This window comes from Rhinopithecus bieti, unplaced genomic scaffold (assembly GCF_001698545.2).
Source record: "Rhinopithecus bieti isolate Rb0 unplaced genomic scaffold, ASM169854v2 scaffold_20840, whole genome shotgun sequence".
Taxonomy (NCBI): domain Eukaryota; kingdom Metazoa; phylum Chordata; class Mammalia; order Primates; family Cercopithecidae; genus Rhinopithecus; species Rhinopithecus bieti.
The window spans coordinates 609,053-627,291 of NW_016809955.1; the positions used below are offsets into that span (position 1 = coordinate 609,053).

Below are 18,239 nucleotides of genomic sequence, written 5' to 3' on the forward strand. Positions count from 1 at the left end.
GAGCTGCCAGGGAATAAGTGAGAACCCCAAATTTTCTGTAGGAAGGGTTTTGGGAGGCAATTCAGTCTGGGAGAGAAGTCTGAACTGTCATCCTGCCTTAACACAGCCATTACCCTAGAAATTACAGCGCCACTCTTCAGAGGTCTACCCTGTGTGCACACATGGAGAAGAGGCTTAGGTTGTTAAAGTCAGCATGTTAAATAATTTCCTGAAATGTGACTATAACTAGAACCCAGCTGACTTCCTCCACAGCCATTGTTACCTATTGTATTTCTCATTGTCTGGCACAATCACCAGCATGCGAACTCTAAGAAGGTGCTTCATCTTATGCCAGTGCCTAGCATAGGCATATGGTGCTGATTAACGGCTTTACAATGGAAGGGATTCCAAGACTCGCCTCATTTAGGGGTAGATCTATTATTATAATCAGATTTCTGAAATCAATGCTGACTTTCTCTCATATTTCACAGGAAGCTAGACTTCTTAAAGCTTGAAGTTTCCTTCATGGGTTTTACTTAAATTGAATTGAAATAATTATTTTACAGGGAAAAACTTCAAAACAAAACACTTTGCAACTTTGGGGTGAAAGTTAAATAAAACACTCTAGCCCCAAATTAAGTTCCCACTGAAATAAAACACTTTTGCTCCTTTAAAAAAAAAAATTCCATATGTAGTAAATAATGACTGTTTTCTTTCAGAGATTAATTTAGAAACTTAACCCCTATTTAAGAGCTTTCGTATACAGTCATGCGTTGCTTGCCATGTGAGGAGAAACTTGAGAAATACGTTATTAGGGGATTTCACCCTTGTGCTAACATCATAGCATATACTTCCACAAACCTAAGTGGTATAGCCTACAGCACACCTAGGCTATATGGTATGGCCTATGGCTCCTAGGCTATAAACCTGTACCGTATGTTACTATACTGAATACTGAAGGCAATTGTAACACAATGGCAGGTATTTGTGTATGTAAAATGGAAAACATACAGTAAAAATACTGCTTAAAAGATAAAAAATGGTATAGCTGTATAGGGATAGCTCCATTATACTCTTATGGAATCACCATCATATATGTGGTTTACTGTTGACTGAAACATCATTTTGCAGCACATGATTGTAATTGATTTACAGAAAGATCTTCAGCAAAATGGTCTACCCAAGATATAAGGAGATATTGAGATCCAGGTAATAAGCCATATTTGAAAGGCATTATAGTTTTCGAAAACTGTAGCACGATCATTCTTAAGGCCAGTTACTTTTCCCCCATATCTCTGGGATCCTGTTTGAAGAAAGTTCTAAAAAGGCTTATGTTCAAGCAGCCTGGCATCCCTAAATCCTGGGGGAAGACTAACCCCTCTCCTGTGTCCACAACTGTAATAACACTCTGATAGTCCTCAGTTCTGCTCTCCAAACTTCAAATAAGGGGTCAGAGTCAAAGGTCAAGACTTCAGGAAAAGCCCCAGAAATACTCTGCACTCAAAAGTAATATCCGTTTCACATTTTCCTAAGAATGAAACAAATCGTCCTCCAAATTATGCTGCTTGTTTTGAATTATGGTTACATTGGCTATGTTAACCCGAGTTTTTATCTCCACATACTTGAATTAAACCGTGTAGTTCTTCTTTGCATCTGACATCTATGATGTCTTCACTGGGTCTGTACTCCACAGCTATTTTACCACTTTCTGAAATAAAGTTAGCAAGGATCAATTAAGAATCTTTTTCATTCTAAAACATCCTGCATATAATGGTAGCACCCCATGAACATTCTTTTGGCTTCTAAAAGCAGAAAGTAAGAGCATTTTCCTGGAAGTTTCCTTATCTCCTCATCTCACACTTCAGTTTTTTCTTTCTTTCCTTTTTTTTTTTTTGGAAGACACGGCCTCACTCTGTCACCCCAGCTGGAGTGCAGTGGCGCTGTCATAGCTCACTGCAGCCTGGAATTCCTGGGATCAAGTGATCCCCCTGACTCAGCCTCCAGAGTAGCAGGGACTATAGGTACACACCACTGTGCCCGCCTAATTTTTTTTTTAGAGACACGGTCTTGCTTTGTTGCCCAGGCTGGTCTTGAACTCCTGGCTTTAAGTGATCCTCCTGTCTTGGCCTCCCAAAATACTGAGATTACAGGTGTGAGTCACCATGCCTGGCCTCACACCTCAGTTTTTAACATATATATGAAATATCAACCATATTTTGTACAAAGGACGTTATGATCTTACAGATAGGAACTAAGGAATAACATAAGAAATAAAAAATGTGGAAACCAAAATGTTCAATCATAATACGATGAAATGGTAAGGCATCAGGTGGGGGTCAAAGCAAGTTCAAATTTGGAGAAGAGACCACTGGGCTAGTAGACACTTCACATTAGAAGCAAGGGCCAGGTGTCTGCGCTCTGAGAACCAAAATTCATTCCACCAGATACAATGAACAAAGCTTCTGAGAGAGAGAACATTTGAACATTTTATTGGCAGACACAGGCCCACATATTCTTATAGACAATAGAACTACCTTCAAGGCAAACTAGAGCCATAAGGCTTTTGGTCTAAGAAGTTTTCAGTGTGTGCAAGAGATACCTTTGTATACTAGGGAGAGGTAAACAACCCACACACTTTGTTTGGTTCTTAAAGGTTGTTACTGAGACTTAACAGCTGATGATCAAGGAAGTAAGACTTTCACTAGAAGGGCTGTTGTCCAGGTTGGAAAGCTGAGAGCAATCAGGGCCACCTCCTACAAGCAAATAAAGGTCTGTGGTAACTTAATTAGGATCTCTCAGTCTCTAAGCCTTTAGGGCTGTGAAGCAGAAGAGCAACTCTGTTCAGGGACTCTTTGCTAATCATCAGGCTTCCTTTGGGCACAGCCTGTAACATTCGTGCCACTGTAGAATTCAATAGGGAATACAAGCAATGCCATTCAATAGCATAACCAATTCCAAGGCTCACAGCAAAGCAGCTGATTGTTGTATAAGAATCATACTTGCCCAATGTGTCAGTGCCAGAAGTGAAAGCTGAAATTGAATTCTTGATTCAGGAAACAAAATCTAATAAACTCTTCGGCACAGAGTTTATTTATTCAGACAGAAATCAACAATGACAATAATAGTTAATATGTCTGCTTATCTTGTAAGTGTAGTTCTGAGTTTTTACATTTGTCATCTTATTTACTCTTACAATATCCTCCATAAGGCTGACTGAATTACTAACCCCAGTTTGTAGATGAAGAGACTGCAGCTTAGAGCTATTAAGTATTTTCAAATCTCTCTGGCTATAAGACCTAAAATTGCATTAAAAATCTAAGAGACAGAGTTAGGACTCAAATCCATGTGTACAAAGCTTATAATCACTATTCTATATGATAGGCAAGCAATTAAAGAAGACCTGACTTAAACATTTTCTGTGGGAACTGAGGCAAGTCGTTTCATATCTGTTAACTAGGAACAGTATTTGCTGTCGCTTTTTTTCCACAAATGTCACACAGAATTTGAGCCTGTTGCTGTGAAATAATTTAGCAAATGAAAGCATACTATAGAGTGCTTTAGATATCAGTATTTTTATCCAATTAACTTTTCAAAATGAGTTTATTTGCCCATTGAAACTGAAGTACTTCTAGGACGATCAAGAGAGTCTTACCTAGAACAACAATCAACAGTTTCTGGAATGCGTCTGACAAAGCCTTCTGAATAGCAAGCTTCTGGGCTGTCTTCCTTTTCATAAGGAACGATAATGGTCCTAAATCCAACCAAAACAAATACATTTAAGATGCCTATCTAAATGATAATTGCTATATGTTTAAAAACTAAAAATGCATCCATGGTTCTTAGCTCATAACCTTTGTGATTAAGGGCAGACGGCACAAGGATATGGTTGAATGGCTCTGTTAGAGGTACATCCTGGCAGGGCCCATTTTTACGCCTCCATCTAGTAGGGAAGTTCCTGAAGTACTAGAAGGGAGATAAGAACCAAGAACCTGGCACATGTTTCACATCACCCAGAGATTTCAAATTGATCAGTTAAGGCTACATTCCTACAGACCCTACCCTCCTGTGCATCAAGGGCTGGAATCACTCATCGAAAAAGGTTTGGTTGGCTGGACATGGTGGCCCATGCCTGTAATCCCAGCACTTGGGGAGGCTGAGGCAGGTGGAGGCCAGGAGTTCAAGAACAGCCTGGTCAATGTGGTGAAACTTGAGGCCAGGAGTTCAAGAACAGCCTGGCCAACACGGTGAAACCCTGTCTCTAATAAAAATGCAAAAATTAGCCAGGTGTGGTGGCACACACCTGTAATCCCAGCTACCTGGGAGTCTGAGACATAAGAATAGCTTGAACCAGGAAGCAGAGGTTGCAGTGAGCTGAGATCAGGCCACTGCACTCCAGCCTGGGTGACAGAGTGAGACTGTGTCTCAAAAAAAAAAAAAAAGAAAAGAAAAGGGCTAGGTGCGGTGGCTCATGCCTATAATCCCAGCACTTTGGGAGGCCGAGGTGGGCAGATCACTTGAGGTCAGGAGTTTGACAGCAGCCTGGGCAACATGGTGAAACCATGTCTCTAATAAAAATACAACAACAAGAAAATAGCCAGGTGTGGTGTTAGGCACCTGTAACCCCAGCTACTTGGGAGGCTGAGGCAGGAGAACTGCTTGAACCTGGGAGGTGAAGGTTGCAGTGAGCCGAGATCATGCCAGTGCACTTCAGCCTAGGCGACTGCGTGAGGCTCCATCTCAAAAAAGAAAAAACTTTGGTACAGATAATTTGGCTCCTCCCTGGGCATCACCCCCGGGAGCCTACTCTACTCCATTAGCCTATAGCCCTGCCTCTGACTTCAAACCCTAAGCCTGATGGTCATGAATACTAAAAAAAACTCAACATTAGTATCAATTGAGTACTCTTTCTAGATTATCTATATTATACTCTTTTTTGGCTGAAACCCTTTTATGAGTAAAAAAAAAAGAACTGAATGTTTACACAAAAGTTTATGTAAATCTTTAGATGATGACCTGGCATGGTAGCTCATGCCTATAACCCCAGCAACTTGGGATCCTGAGGCAAGAGGATCTCTTGAGGCCAGGAGTTGGAGACCAGGTGGGACAACACAGAAAGACCCCATCTCTAAAAATAATAATAATTAGCCAGGTGTGGTGGTGCATGCCTGTAGTCCTGGCTACTCAGGAGGCTGAGGCAGGAGGATCTCTTGAGCCCAGAAGTTGGAGGTTACAGTGAGCTATGATCATGCTACTGTACTCTAGCCTGGGCAACAGAGCAAGACCCTGTCTCTAAAAAAGTAATAAATAGATTTAAAAAAAAACAAAAACTTTAGATGGTTTTGCTGGGATAACCGAGGGCTACAAGAGACACATATTTGAAGAACTATTTTAGCTTGAAGCAAGTTCTTAACCAAAAACTGTAAAAACATTACTTCCTTCTTCCTCCTAACTTTCTTGGTAGGAAGTCAGCTGTACGATTTTAAATTTAAAGGTTCAATCAGGTATTACCTAAAGTAAAACCCTATACTGTAAGACAGAAAAACTCTGCCCAGGACTTGAATAGCTCAGAGAGGGAAGGGCTCGATATGTATCCAAAAAGATGACTTTCAAAAGTAAGAAAAAAAGAAAGATCCTTTCCACACCAAATCCCTACCCTCCTCCACTCCCAATGAAAACAGACCTTCCTCCACCTTATCCACAGGCTCCTCCACCAAGCCAATGCCAGGACTACTGCAATCATAGGCTGGCAACATCACCTCTAAAGCACAGAAGAACTTCAGGCTTTGCTTTGGAAGTGGCACCATGCTATCTTCATTTTCTCTTTCTTCAAGGTCAGAAAGCTCCTGAAGCTGTAAGGATATTTAATGTAAGGTCCTTCCTAGGATCTTAATGTAGGCTTCAAAATGTTTTGTTATTAAAAGTAAAAACTTGGCCAGCCGTGGTGGTTCATGCCTGTAATCCCAGTACTTTGGGAAGCCGAGGTGGGCGGATCACGAGGTCAAGAGAATGAGAGTATCCTGGCCAACATGGTGAAACCCCGTCTCTACTGAAAATACAAAAATTAGCTGGGCATGGTGGCGGGCACCTGTGGTCCCAGCTACTCAGGAGGCTGAGGCAGGAGAATCGCTTGTACCCAGGAGGTAGATTTTGCAGTGAGCCGAGATAGCACCACTGCACTCCAGCCAGACTCTGTCTCAAAAAAACAAAAAAAAAAACGAAAAAAAAAAAACAAAAGCAAACAAAAAAACAAAAACAACAACCAAAAAAAACAACTAAACTCCAGTCATTCAAGCTAACAGTTGAGGTGTCCTATGGCTTCAAAATCAAGTTAGATTTGCAAATGAGTTGCTAGATAGAGACAACCATTTTTTATTATATGCCACAAAAACAGTGGAGAAAATTATGGATACCACCATCGTAGTGACTGAGATTATTAATTCTAGGTAGCAGGCCAATTCAGACATGTTCACTTATCCTCAATGGTAGAGGCCTCTCACATCTCCTCCCTACAATCCAGTTCAATACTTCTGTCTAATATCTAGGATTTCAATGTTGAAAGGAGAGTGTGGTTAGTGAAAAAAAATCTACAAGGTTTACCTTGATGATCCTTTTGGACCACCCATTGAAACCAAAGTAGTAATTCGCCAGTTCTTGGCATCGGGAACTGTTCAGGGCAAGGGCTTGATGTTGAACTGCCTTATGTCTGGTGCCAAGACGAACCTAAAGTCATAAGAGATAGACTCATAAATATCACAACCTGCTAGAGATTTTATTTTGGATACTTCTGACATTTGTCAATACCAAGTATGCAAAGAAAAATTGTTTCAGTCTTCCCATTCAGTAGCTCCTGCTTGAGAATATGACCTGAATATAGATAAGATGAACCCACCACCCATCCCCCTCCCCAAGTTACTAACCCCTGTTAAAAGATGAAATACAATAGGGTGCAGTGGCTCATGTTTGTAATCCCAGCACTTTGGGAGGCTGAGGCAGGTGGATCACAAGGTAAGGATATCGAGCCCATCCTGGCTAACATGGTGAAACCCTGTCTCTACTAAAAATACTAAATATTAGCCAGGCATGGTGACATGTGCCTGTAGTCCCAGCTACTCCGGAGGCTGAGGCAGGAGAATCGCTCAAACCTGGGAGGCAGAGCTTGCAGTGAGCCGAGATAGTGCCACTGCACTCCACCCTAGGCGACAGAGTGAGACTCCGTCTCAAAAAAAAAAAAAAAAAAAAAGAGGAAATACACATACTTCTACACATTTTACAAGCAACTGAAACAACTAGAGGTTTATGTGCATTTATAAGTTTCTTTGAGAATGCAAATATCTACTGTTAATTCTTATTTTACCCATTTTTGTGGATTTCTTACATCACAAGTTCTTTCCTGTATGTCTATTTCATTTTTAAGTATATTATATTCATGAAATTCAAATGATACAAATAAAGTCAAATTTATTTGTATTAGAAATTAATAAGAATTAACAGTAATGTTAATTCTTTTCTTTTTTTTGAGATGGAGTCTTGCTCTGTCGCCCATGCTGGAGTGCAGTGGTGCGATCTCAGCTCACTGCGAGCTCCGCCTCCCGGGTTCACGCCATTCTCCTGCCTCAGCCTCCTGAGTAGCTGGGACTATGGGTGCCCACCACCACGCCCGGCTAATTTTTTGTATTTTTTTAGTAGAGACGGGTTTCACCATGTTAGCCAGGATGGTCTCGATCTCCTGACCTTGTGATCCGCCGGCCTTGGCCTCCCAAAGTGCTGGGATTACAGGCGTGAGCCACGGCGCCTGGCTGAAGTTAATTCTTTATTGATTTGTTTATGCACCTTCCTCTGTCACTGGTTTACAAGCTCCGTAAGTCCCAGATGAAATCATAGCTTTTTTCACTTCCAGAACCAAGCACAGTTCTTGGCATATAATAGAGGACAGATGATCTGTCGACTGAATGAATAAAACAATGAGCAAGTAAAAATTGAAATTACTTTCTCCAACCGAAAAGAAGGAGAAATGCCTGTTGGGAAAGAGAAATGAAGACCAATTTTTAAACGTTGAGTGCTACTGGCGAGACCGGCCTGTATCACGAGTCACAGTGGAGCCTTTCTGGACAACCAGGAAGCTTCAGAAAAACTCTTGAGCCCCTGGGTGGCATAGACAGTTGTCAGCTTGGATAACCTTGCCACAGTTCTTGGCGGCAACCGTTTTCCTTCATTTCACAAAAAAATAAAAACAAAAACAAAAAAACACAAAAAACCCTCTTGGCCGGGCGCAGTGGCTCACGCCTGTAATCCTGGCACTTTGGGAGGGTGAGGCGGGCAGATCACTTGAGGTCAGGAGTCCAAGACCAGCCTGGCCAACATGGAGAAATCTTGTCTCTACCAGAAATACCAAAATTAGCTGGGTGTGGTGGTGCACACCTGTAATCCCAGCTACTCTGGAGGCTGAGGCAGGAGAATCACTTAAACCTGGGAGGCAGAGGCTGTAGTGAGCTGAGATCATGCCATTGCACGCCAGCCTGGGTGACAGAGCAAGACTCCATCTCAAAACAAAAACAAAACCCAAAAGCAAAACAAAACCCTCTCAGGTGCCTTAGGCCTTTCCTTGATTTTATTTTAAAACATTATTCTCTTTTCTGCATTTAAAAAGGCAAAAAAACAGAAACTAAATGTATGTGCTAAAGTAAAAAAGAACACTTAAACTAGATAACAGTAGGGGGTGAGTAGTAACCCAAGGCTTTGGGTTTAGTAAACAAATAAATCTAGTATGAACGCCCTCTCCTCTCACCTGTCTATTGAGTTGTAGAACATTTCCTTCATTACTGTCTCAGTGATGGGCTTTATGCTGTGAAATTCTCAAAACCTAAAGCTTATGAAATGGTCTCAATGTCCAAAGAGCACTAAAAACTCATTACTTGCAAAATGATACCAAGTAAATGTTTCATAATCTTAGTTGCACCTTTATAATATTTGAGTGGCTATGTGAAATGGTCACAGGTTAGAAAGAGACCATAGTTCAAAAGTTAAATAATATCTTGGCCGGGCGCAGTAGCTGACGCCTGTAATCCCAGCACTTTGGGAGGCCGAGGTGGGTGGATCTCGAGGTCAGGAGATCGAGATCATCCTGGCTAATACAGTGAAACCCTATCTCTACTAAAGAATACAAAAAATTAGCTGGGTATAGTGGTGAGCGCCTATAGTCCCAGCTACTCGGGAGGCTGAGGCAGGAGAATGGCGTGAACCCAGGAGGTGGAGCTTGCAGTGAGCCGAGATTACGCCACTGCACTCCAGCCTGAGCGACAGAGCAAGACTCTGTCTCAAAAAAAAAAAAATAATAATAATAATAAGATCTCACAGGTAATCATTTCAGTCACAGGAAGTAGAACCAGGATTGAAGAGGGTGTTGAACAGGCTAAGAGGGCACTGAACAGGCTACTGAAGTGGGAGTAGTATACCTGGAGTCATTACTAAGCAGAGTTCTCAGATTTGATCAAGGTTAATTCAATGAGGAATGGAATATAGACAAGAATAGGCAGCAAGATTAGTAGGAAGCAGTCAGATCAAGTAGCCAATTAGGAATTGAAATGGTCCTTGAAAAGGGAAAGGTGACTGAATTGAGGCATACAATGAGATATCACTCTGTGGCTCTGGGAAAGTAAAATTGGTTGGCACGTTAATATGGAATAGGGTTTCTACAATGCCGCTTAAAGAATGTTCCCATGCTCTCAGAACTGAAGGAAGTTCTAAATAGGCAGTCTGTGAGCCATGGTGAGCATGATGATGATGATGATGATGATGATACAGTCTCTTTTATGTAACAGCTGGCAGAAGACTTGGTTACACCCACACATTTTAAATTCACATAAAAGTAAATATATAGGCTGGGCACGGTGGCTTACGCTTGTAATCCCAGCACTTTGGGAGACCAAGGTGGGTGGATCACCTAAGTTCAGGAGTTTGAGACCCGCCTGACCAACATGGAGAAACCCCGTCTCTACCAAAAATACAAAATCAGCCAGGCATGGTGGTGCATGCCTGTAATCCCTGCTACTTGGTAGGCTGAGGCAGGAGAATCGTTTGAACCCGGGAGGTGGAGGTTGTGGTGAGCTGAGATCACACCACGGCACTCCAGCCTGGGCAACAAGAGTGGAATTCCGTCTTTAAAAAAAAAAAAAAGTAAATATATAATATATGGCTGGGCATGGTGGCTCACACCTGTAGTCTCAGCACTTTGGGAGGCTGAGGTGGGCGAATCACTTGAGGTCAGGAATTCAAGACCAGACTCACCAACATGGCGAAACCCCATCTCTACTAAAATAAAAAAAATTAGCCAGGTGTGGTGGCAGGTGCCTGTAGTCCCAGCTACTCAGGAGGTTGAGGCAGGAGAATCGCTTGAACCCGCAAGGCAGAGGTTGCAGTGAGCCAAGATCATGCCACTGCTCTCCAGCCTAGGTGACAAAATAAGACTTCATCTTAAAAAACAAAAATAAAAAATAAATATAGCTGGGCATGGTGGCTTGTACCTAGCTACTTAAGAGGCTGAGGCAGGAGGACTGCTTGAGGCCAGGATTTAGAGACCAGCCTGGGCAACACAGGGATACTCTGTCTCTAAAAAAATTAAAAAGTGAATATAAGCAGAAGTCTTCTGGCGAAGATTTCATTCATTCACTCATTTTTTAGAGATAGGGTTTCACTCTGTGGCCCAGGCAGGAGTGCAGTGATGCAATTATTATTACTCATTGCACCCTCAAACCTCTAGGCTCAAGCGATCCTCCCACCTCAGTCTCCCAAGTAGCTGGGACTACAGGTGCATGCCACCACACCTGGCTGATATTTAGTTTTTTATTTTTCTTTCTTTTCTTTTTTTGAGATGGAGTCTCACTCTGTCACCCATGCTAGAGTGCAGTGGCACAATCTCAGCTCACTGAAGCCTCCACCTCCTGGGTTCAAGTGATTCTCATGCTTCAGCCTCCTGGGTTCAAGCGATTCTCATGCTTCAGCCTCCTGAGCAGCTGGAACTACAGGCGCATGCCACCATGCCCGGCTAGTTTTTGTATTTTTAGTATAGATAGAGTTTTGCTATGTTGCCCAGGCTGATCTCAAACTGCTGGCCTCAAGTGATCCGCCTGCCTCGATCTTCCAAAGTGCTGGGATTATAGGCATGAGCCACGGTGCCCAGCTTTATCTTTAATTTTTTTTATAGAGACAGGGTCTCACTTTGCTGCCCAAGCTGAGATTTCTTAAAAAGGGACAGCATAAAATGACATGAGGTTTAGCTCAGCAGGTTTTAGTTCAACCTCAAGTTTCCATAATTCTTTTCAAGAACCTTAAACAAGTCACTCAACCATCTTGCGTTTGAGTTTCTTCATCTAAAAACCCCAGAGAACTGGAAGATTAGTGTGGCAATGCATCTGAAAATATTCTGTAAACCAGAGTGCTAGACAAATGCTAACCTATTACTGAATTCAGCACTTCATTCCAGCGGAGCTAGGAATTCCATATTTGGACCCACCTTGACTGGAGATTTCTGAAAAAGCTGCTTCCGGTCGCATGCCTTTTGGGCTCTGCGGGCAGCCCTTGCTGAATAAAACTTAATGACGGCATAGAAACCAGGATGGGCCACTGCAGCATTTGGGAAGACCCGGACTGAATATAGAAGGCCAAACTGGGAAAATGCTGTGAACAGAGAATGCTGCGGGGGTGGTCCCACCCCAAGTAAGTACATGAAATCTCACGCCCAGAAAACAAAACCGCACATGCCCTCATATTCCCCAAACCCCTCTTCGCGAAGGATGCTATTCAAAACACTTTCCACTTAATCAACAGGTTTTCCTCTTAAAATCCTAAACTTTAAGTAGCACTGGAAGGTAAAACGTGCTGTCGGTGGAGAGATACCTCTCCGGGACTCTAAAAATCGTTCGGGGGTCGTTTAGTTGTCAGTTGGGATCCCTTTTAGAATTAAGAGTCCTTCAGCAGAGGCTGAGGCAGGTAAGGGTCTGAGGCAGGGCTCCGGAACTCCCAGTCAGCGGGTGGGGCGGCTTTCTCCATCCCTCCCTCCTTTCTGGCCCCGGCTCACATGCAAAGCCTCGGCCGTGGGTCCGGAGCTCAGTTGCCACACTAGCAAGGTTTTGTCACTCTCGATGGGAACCGCAAAAGGAACCAACTCCGCCATCCTCCCTCCACCGCACCTGCGCAGCTAACCGTCGCCCCAGCACTGCGCCTGCGCAAGGCACGCCCGCGCTTTTTTAAAAAGAGGCGCATGCGAGGGGCGGAGCCGGCGCTCGGATCGCTCCCTCGCCCCTCCTACCTAGGGCCGGCCTCTGAGTCTGTTCCCCTCCTCCAGCCACAGCCCCAAGATCCCTGAGTTCAGAGCTTGTTTTCAAAGCATGTTTAGGGTAAAGTCCCAAAATGGGCTGACAGGATGGAAGGGTAGGGACATGTTTACAGCAGCCAGCTTCGTCTTCACTCTTGAAGGAGATTCGGGTACTAAGTATTAGCACTACCTACTGAGCTTGTGGGAAATAACCATGAAAGATGCAATCTTTTGACAAGAGGTTTTTTTAAGAGTTTGAAATTGCAAATAAAAGTATAACTCACCAAGCCATTAACAGTCTGGCATGAAATACTTAAAAAGAATTCCCTGGTTGTCCTACGTCATTCTGGTGAATCGTGTATCTGTACTTGTGGAGGTCAGACGATGTGAGAGGTTGGAGATATGAGTGAGAAGGAAGACATTAATTTTGAAAAAAAAGAAAAAGTCAAAGAATAGGTCCAAATAGGGCACCAACATTGGAGCCGACAGTGTCTGAGAAGGGTAGGTGTCATAATCAGCTACGTGGTGGAGGAGCGTAATCAACTGGTGGGTTCATTGTACCCACTGCCCAGAAAGGATGATTTACTGAGACAGTGTTACTGAAATAGAGAAAGAGTTTCATAAGCACAGAACCAGCTAAATAGAAGACCGGAGTTTTATTATTACTCAACTTAGCCTCCCTGAAAATTTGGAAGCTGGGGTTTTTTATTATTTTTTATTTTATTTTATTTTTTTGAGACGGCGTCTGGCTGTGTTGCCCAGGCTGGAGTGCAGTGGCACAATCCCGACTTACTGCAACCTCTGCCTCCAGGGTTCAAGCGATTCCCCTGCCTCAGCCTCCCAAGTAGCTGGGTCTACAGGCTTGCACCACCACACAAAGCTAATGTTTTGTACTTTAGTAGAGCCGGGGTTTCACCATGTTGTCCAGGATGGTCTTGATCTCCTGACTTCGTGATCCATAAGCCTTGGCCTACCAAAGTACTGGGATTAGAGGCGTGAACACCGCCGGCCTGAAGCTGGTGGTTTTGTTTGTTTGTTTGTTTGTTTGTTTGTTTTTTGAGACGGAGTCTCACTTCGTCCCCCAGGCTGGAGTGCTGTGGCGTGATCTCGGCTCACTGCAAGCTCCGCATCCTGGGTTCACGCCATTCTCCTGCCTCAGCCTCCTGAGTAGCTGGGACTACAGGCGCCCACCGCCACGCCTGGCTAATTTTGTGTGTGTTTTAGTAGAGACGTGGTTTCACTGTGTTAGCCAGGATGGTCTCAATCTCATGACCTCGTGATCCGCCCGCCTCGGCCTCCCAAAGTGTTGGGATTACAGGTGTGAGCCACCGTGCCTGGCCGAAGCTGGTGTTTTTTAAAGGATAATTTGGCAGTCAGGGGGCCAGGGAATGGGAAATGCTGACTGGTTGGGTCAAGGATGAAATCAGAGAGAGTCAGAGCTTGTGTTCTTGTGGTGAGTGAATTCCTGGTTGGGGGCCACAAGCCCAGATGAGCAGGTTTGCCCATCTGAGTGGTGCCAGCTGGTCCGTCAGAATAAAGGGTCTGAAAAATACCTAGAACACCAATTTTATGTTTTACAATAGTAATGTTGAAAGGAGTTAGTTAGCTTGCCTTAAAGAGAATGGACACAAAGCAAGGGAAGGTCCCTGGAGAGATCCCGGCCCACAGGGTCAGTGCCTAATCCCCACATAACATAAAAAGCAGCCTGGGAAAAAATTCAAGCTACCAGCACCGATAAGGGAACTAGCATAGGTCATTGTGCCTGGAGACATGCCCACGGCTGCACAGATGGAAAAACCTCTGGCCCATTTGGATAAAAGCTTGCATAAACCTTCAGCTCACTCAGATAAAGGAACGAGGCCTGGCATAGAAATGCCTTTTCCTTTGTATAGTCAGCGGGCTCCCAGGATGAAGTTGCTTCTCCTTTTGTGGGCATGGGCATAGTGGGCTCCGGTGGGTTCCAGTTGGCACTCTGCTTTCCTTTTTGGACTGTCAGTCCAGCCTCTATGAATCATCACTTCAGCCCCTGATAGGTCTCAGGCCAAGCTAAGAAGCATCTAAGAATCATCATTTCACCTCCTGACTGGTCCTGGGCCAAGGCTCCTGGCCAAGCTGAGTTCTCCAAGACAGCCAGCAGATGAAGCACATTGCTTCCCCTTTCCAATCCATAAATACCCCAGCCTCATAGGGGGCACCCATTCTGGCCCCCACTCTCTGCTAGCAGAGAGCTTTCTTCTTTCGCTTATTAAACTTTCGTTGTAACCCCACCTTTGTGTCCCTGCTCCTTAATCATCTTGGAGGTAGGACAAAGAACTCTGGGAGTTATCTCAGACAAGTAGAGACTGTTATATCTTGGTGCATTGCTGAGACTACAACAATGTTTTGAATAGGAGCAACTGGGGAGGTTAGGAATCTTGTGGCCTCTGGCTACAGAATTTCTGAGCCATAATTTCTAATCTTGTGGCTAATTTGTTTGTTTTACAAAGGAGATCTGATTCCCAAGCAGGGAGGTGGTTTGTTTCAGGAAAGGACTATTATCTTTGTTTCAAAGTTAAACAGCAAAAATTCATCCCATAGTTAGTGTGGCCTGTGCCCAGGAATGAGCAAGGGCAGCTTGGAGTTAGAAGCAAAATGGAATCAGTTAGGTCAGATTTGTCATAATTTTTATAAAGTCTGTTTCAGTAACACGAGGAAAGCAAGCAGTTCCTACCACTGTTTATTTTAATTCTAGAATGTCAGAGCCAGAAGAGACCCTGCAGGACAAGTCTCTTGTGGTTTCTGAATAATGGTCCTCAGACCCATGCTGTGATAAAGTTTTCACCCCTACTCTACAAAATGAGGACAATACGGAAAATATAATCAGGTTTTTTATAATTTCATAAAATAAGACTCCACTCCATTCTTTTACAAGTATGACCTCCCTATAATGTTGATACTAAAAATTGTTTTATGAAAAGATGCTAATAGAGGATAGGTGCTTTAATGCTCTTATTTGGACATTAAAATTAAAAATGAGAAATCTCAGCCAGGCCTGGTGGCTCACATCCATAATCCCAGCACTTTGGGAGGCCGAGGCAGGTGGATCACTTGAGGTCAGGAGTTTAAGACCAGCTTGGCCAACATGGTGAAACCCTGTCTCTCCTAAAAATACAAAATAGCTGGGCATGGTGGCTCATGCCTGTAATTCCAGCACTTTGGGAGGCTGAGGTGGGTGGATCACCTGAGGTCAAGAGTTCAAGACCAGCCTGGCCAACATGGTGAAACCCTGTCTCTACTAAAAGTACAAAAATTAGCCGGGTATGGTGGTGGGTGCCTGTAATCCCAGCTACTGGGGAGGTTGAGGCAGGATAATTGCTTGAACCCAGGAGGCGGAGGTTACAGTGAGTAGAGATCATACCACTGCACTCCAGCCTGGGTGACAGAGTGAGACTCCATCTCAAAAAAAGAATTGGCTGGGTGTGGTAGCACACACTTGTAGTCCCAGCTACTTGGGAGGCTGAGGCAGGAGAATTGCTCGAGCCCAGAAGTTGGAGGCTGCAGTGAGCCAAGATCCTGCCATTGCATTCCAGCCTGGGCTATGCAGTGAGACTCTGTCTCAAAAAAAAAAAAAAAAAAAAATTAGAAATCTCAGGTTTAATTATTTTTTACATTTTATCACCTGTGAAATACAAAAGTCTGGGAACCACTGAATAGTCAAATCTCTCCTTCTATAGTAGAAACAGTTAAGGCTCAGTGGTAGAGAAATAAGTGGTCCAAGATAAAACCCCAGTTTGGTCAGACACTACTAATGGTGGCTATGTGTAGGACATTCCTTCAACTGTTCCTTTTCTGACTTTGCTTTTTCTTTAAGCATGTTCTACTCCACATCAGCACCCTCCAGACAAACCAGATCCTGTCCAGAAAAGACTTTTTTAATCGTCTAGATCCTAGCCTACTCTCCCAAAGCACCCCAAAATTATTGGCGTCTGCCACTATTTCTCCATCCCATCACTACTTTCTCCACATCAATACCATACCCTCAGCCCCACCCATTGCCTACTTCTGAGCTTTCTCTTTTACTTCAAAAATTGTTCTTTGGAGGAATTACTTGGATGCTGATACTGTTTCAAAGCAATAATTACGAATTTTATTATACATTGAATTATCTATTGTAATGTTTGTGGATATTTCTGCTTCTCCACCTAGATTATGAACACCTAAAGAGCAACAGTTGTGTTTTGTCTTCTTTCTAGTACCTAGTACACTCCCACTGTCTCAGGTACTCAAATAGGCGTAGAATAATGAATAAATGGACGCATTCTTTGCAGAGTGAGTGCTTCAATAAATATAGAGACTTCTTTATTGTGGTCCTCAGTTTACAAATGACAGAGAGGAACCAGGGGACTGGGTCCAGATGGGAGTAAGGAGGAAGCCAAGAAAATCATTTATTCTTGGGGCTCTGGTCAGTTTTAGTTGTAAATGGGAAGGGAAGAAAATAACATGAAGTTGAGGCATAGGAAGAAGAAATGAAGAATTCCTGACTAAGGACAGGAGTCTTGGAATGACTCCATGGTGCACCCGCACCCTGTTTCATCCCAGTCGGCATCCTGTCAGCCAGTAGGAGAGTGGCCGGCCTGAACAGTGCAACCTCCATTCTACCCTGTGGAGAAAAAAGACATGGTTCTTGCCTCACGCTCAGTAACTCCTCCACACACATGACCCAGTTCTTAGTGAGTCTCGCATGTGGAGCAATGCCCAGAATCCCCTTCATTGCTATCCTTCTGGTCTGTCCTCCACTGTCCCCTCTGACGAATCCTGTAAAACTCTCATCTCTGGTGTTTGCCTGCTTCCCTGGATCAACATTTCCACATTTTAAAATCCTCGTCTCTCCCTGAAGGGGTGAGTACTGTTTTACAGGGCTGAGAGTTACTTATTACAAAAAAAAAAAAAAAAAAAAAAAAAAAAAAAAGTCCCAGGTGCAACCATTGCTTCTCCCTCCAAAAAGATTGGCATAATCATCGCTATCAATTCTTTTCTGTGGTGTTTTGAATATGCAAGGGATTTGACTCCTTCCACAGTCGCCTACAGAGGCGGCCATTTGTGTTACTTACATATCTAGTTTGAAGCTCAGAAAAGGTGACTATCTGAATGTCCACCGTTGGTGAGCTCACAGCTTTGTGGGTGTCTGCCTAGCTGATGAGCGCCACATTTTTGTTGTTGTTGTTGTCGTTTTCTTTTTTTTTTTTTTTTTTTTGAGACAGATTCTTGCTCTGTCGCCCAGGATGGAGTGCAGTGGCGCGATCTCGGCTCACTGCAACCTCTGGCTCCTGGGTTCAAGCGATTCTCCTACCTCAGCCTCCCAAGTAGCTTGCCTTAAGGAGCGTGGACACAAAGCAAGGAAAGGGTCCCCAGAGAGATCCTGGCCCACAGGGTGAGTGCCTCATCCCCATATAACATAAAAAGCAGCCTGGGACAGGCGCCCACCACCACGCCCGGCTAATTTTTGTATTTTTTAGTAGAGACAAGGTTTCACCATATTGGCCAGGCTGGTCTCGAACTCTTAACTTTGTGATCCACCCACCTCAGCCTCCCAAAGTGCTAGGATTACAGGAGTGAGCCACCGCGCCTGGCCACCACATTTTTTTTTTTTTTTTTTTAAACAAGAATCTCACTCAGCCGCCCAGGCTGGAGTGCAGTGGTGTGATCTTGGCTCACTGCAGCCTCAACCTCTCAGGTTCAAGCGATTCTTCTGCCTCAGCCTCCCGAGTAGCTGGGACTACAGGTACACGCCACCATGACCAGCTAATTTTTTGTATTTTTAATAGAGACGGGGTTTCACCATGTTGGCCAGGCTGGTCTCAAACTCCTGACCTCAAGTAATCCACCCGCCTCAGATTCCCAAAGTGTTAGGATTACAGGCGTGAGCCACCGCGCCTGGCCACCACATTTTTTTTTTTTTTTTTTTAAAAAA

At 43.8% G+C, this 18,239-nt stretch overlaps 2 protein-coding genes across 4 annotated transcripts in view; both read right to left on the reverse strand.

Annotated features, from left to right (window-relative positions):
• The window catches only part of RDM1 (RAD52 motif containing 1), a 16,456-nt gene extending 4,256 nt beyond the window's left edge, over positions 1 to 12,200 (reverse strand). Inside the window, exons 1-6 of one of the 2 annotated variants that reach the window (XM_017891012.1) lie at positions 12,053 to 12,200; positions 11,489 to 11,668; positions 6,577 to 6,699; positions 5,660 to 5,828; positions 3,632 to 3,730; positions 1,602 to 1,687 (exon numbers count right to left, since the gene is read on the reverse strand). In XM_017891012.1, coding sequence (XP_017746501.1) covers positions 1,602 to 1,687; positions 3,632 to 3,730; positions 5,660 to 5,828; positions 6,577 to 6,699; positions 11,489 to 11,668; positions 12,053 to 12,148 — 753 coding nt within the window. In that variant the 5' untranslated portion in view covers positions 12,149 to 12,200. The remainder of the gene's footprint in view (positions 1 to 1,601; positions 1,688 to 3,631; positions 3,731 to 5,659; positions 5,829 to 6,576; positions 6,700 to 11,488; positions 11,669 to 12,052) is intronic. The other variant, XM_017891013.1, reaches the window with a different exon arrangement.
• A 4,389-nt stretch (positions 12,201 to 16,589) lies between these two features.
• The window catches only part of LYZL6 (lysozyme like 6), a 13,010-nt gene continuing 11,360 nt past the window's right edge, over positions 16,590 to 18,239 (reverse strand). For both annotated transcript variants that reach the window (XM_017891015.1, XM_017891016.1), the window contains one exon: positions 16,590 to 16,928. In XM_017891015.1, coding sequence (XP_017746504.1) covers positions 16,859 to 16,928 — 70 coding nt within the window. In that variant the 3' untranslated portion in view covers positions 16,590 to 16,858. The remainder of the gene's footprint in view (positions 16,929 to 18,239) is intronic.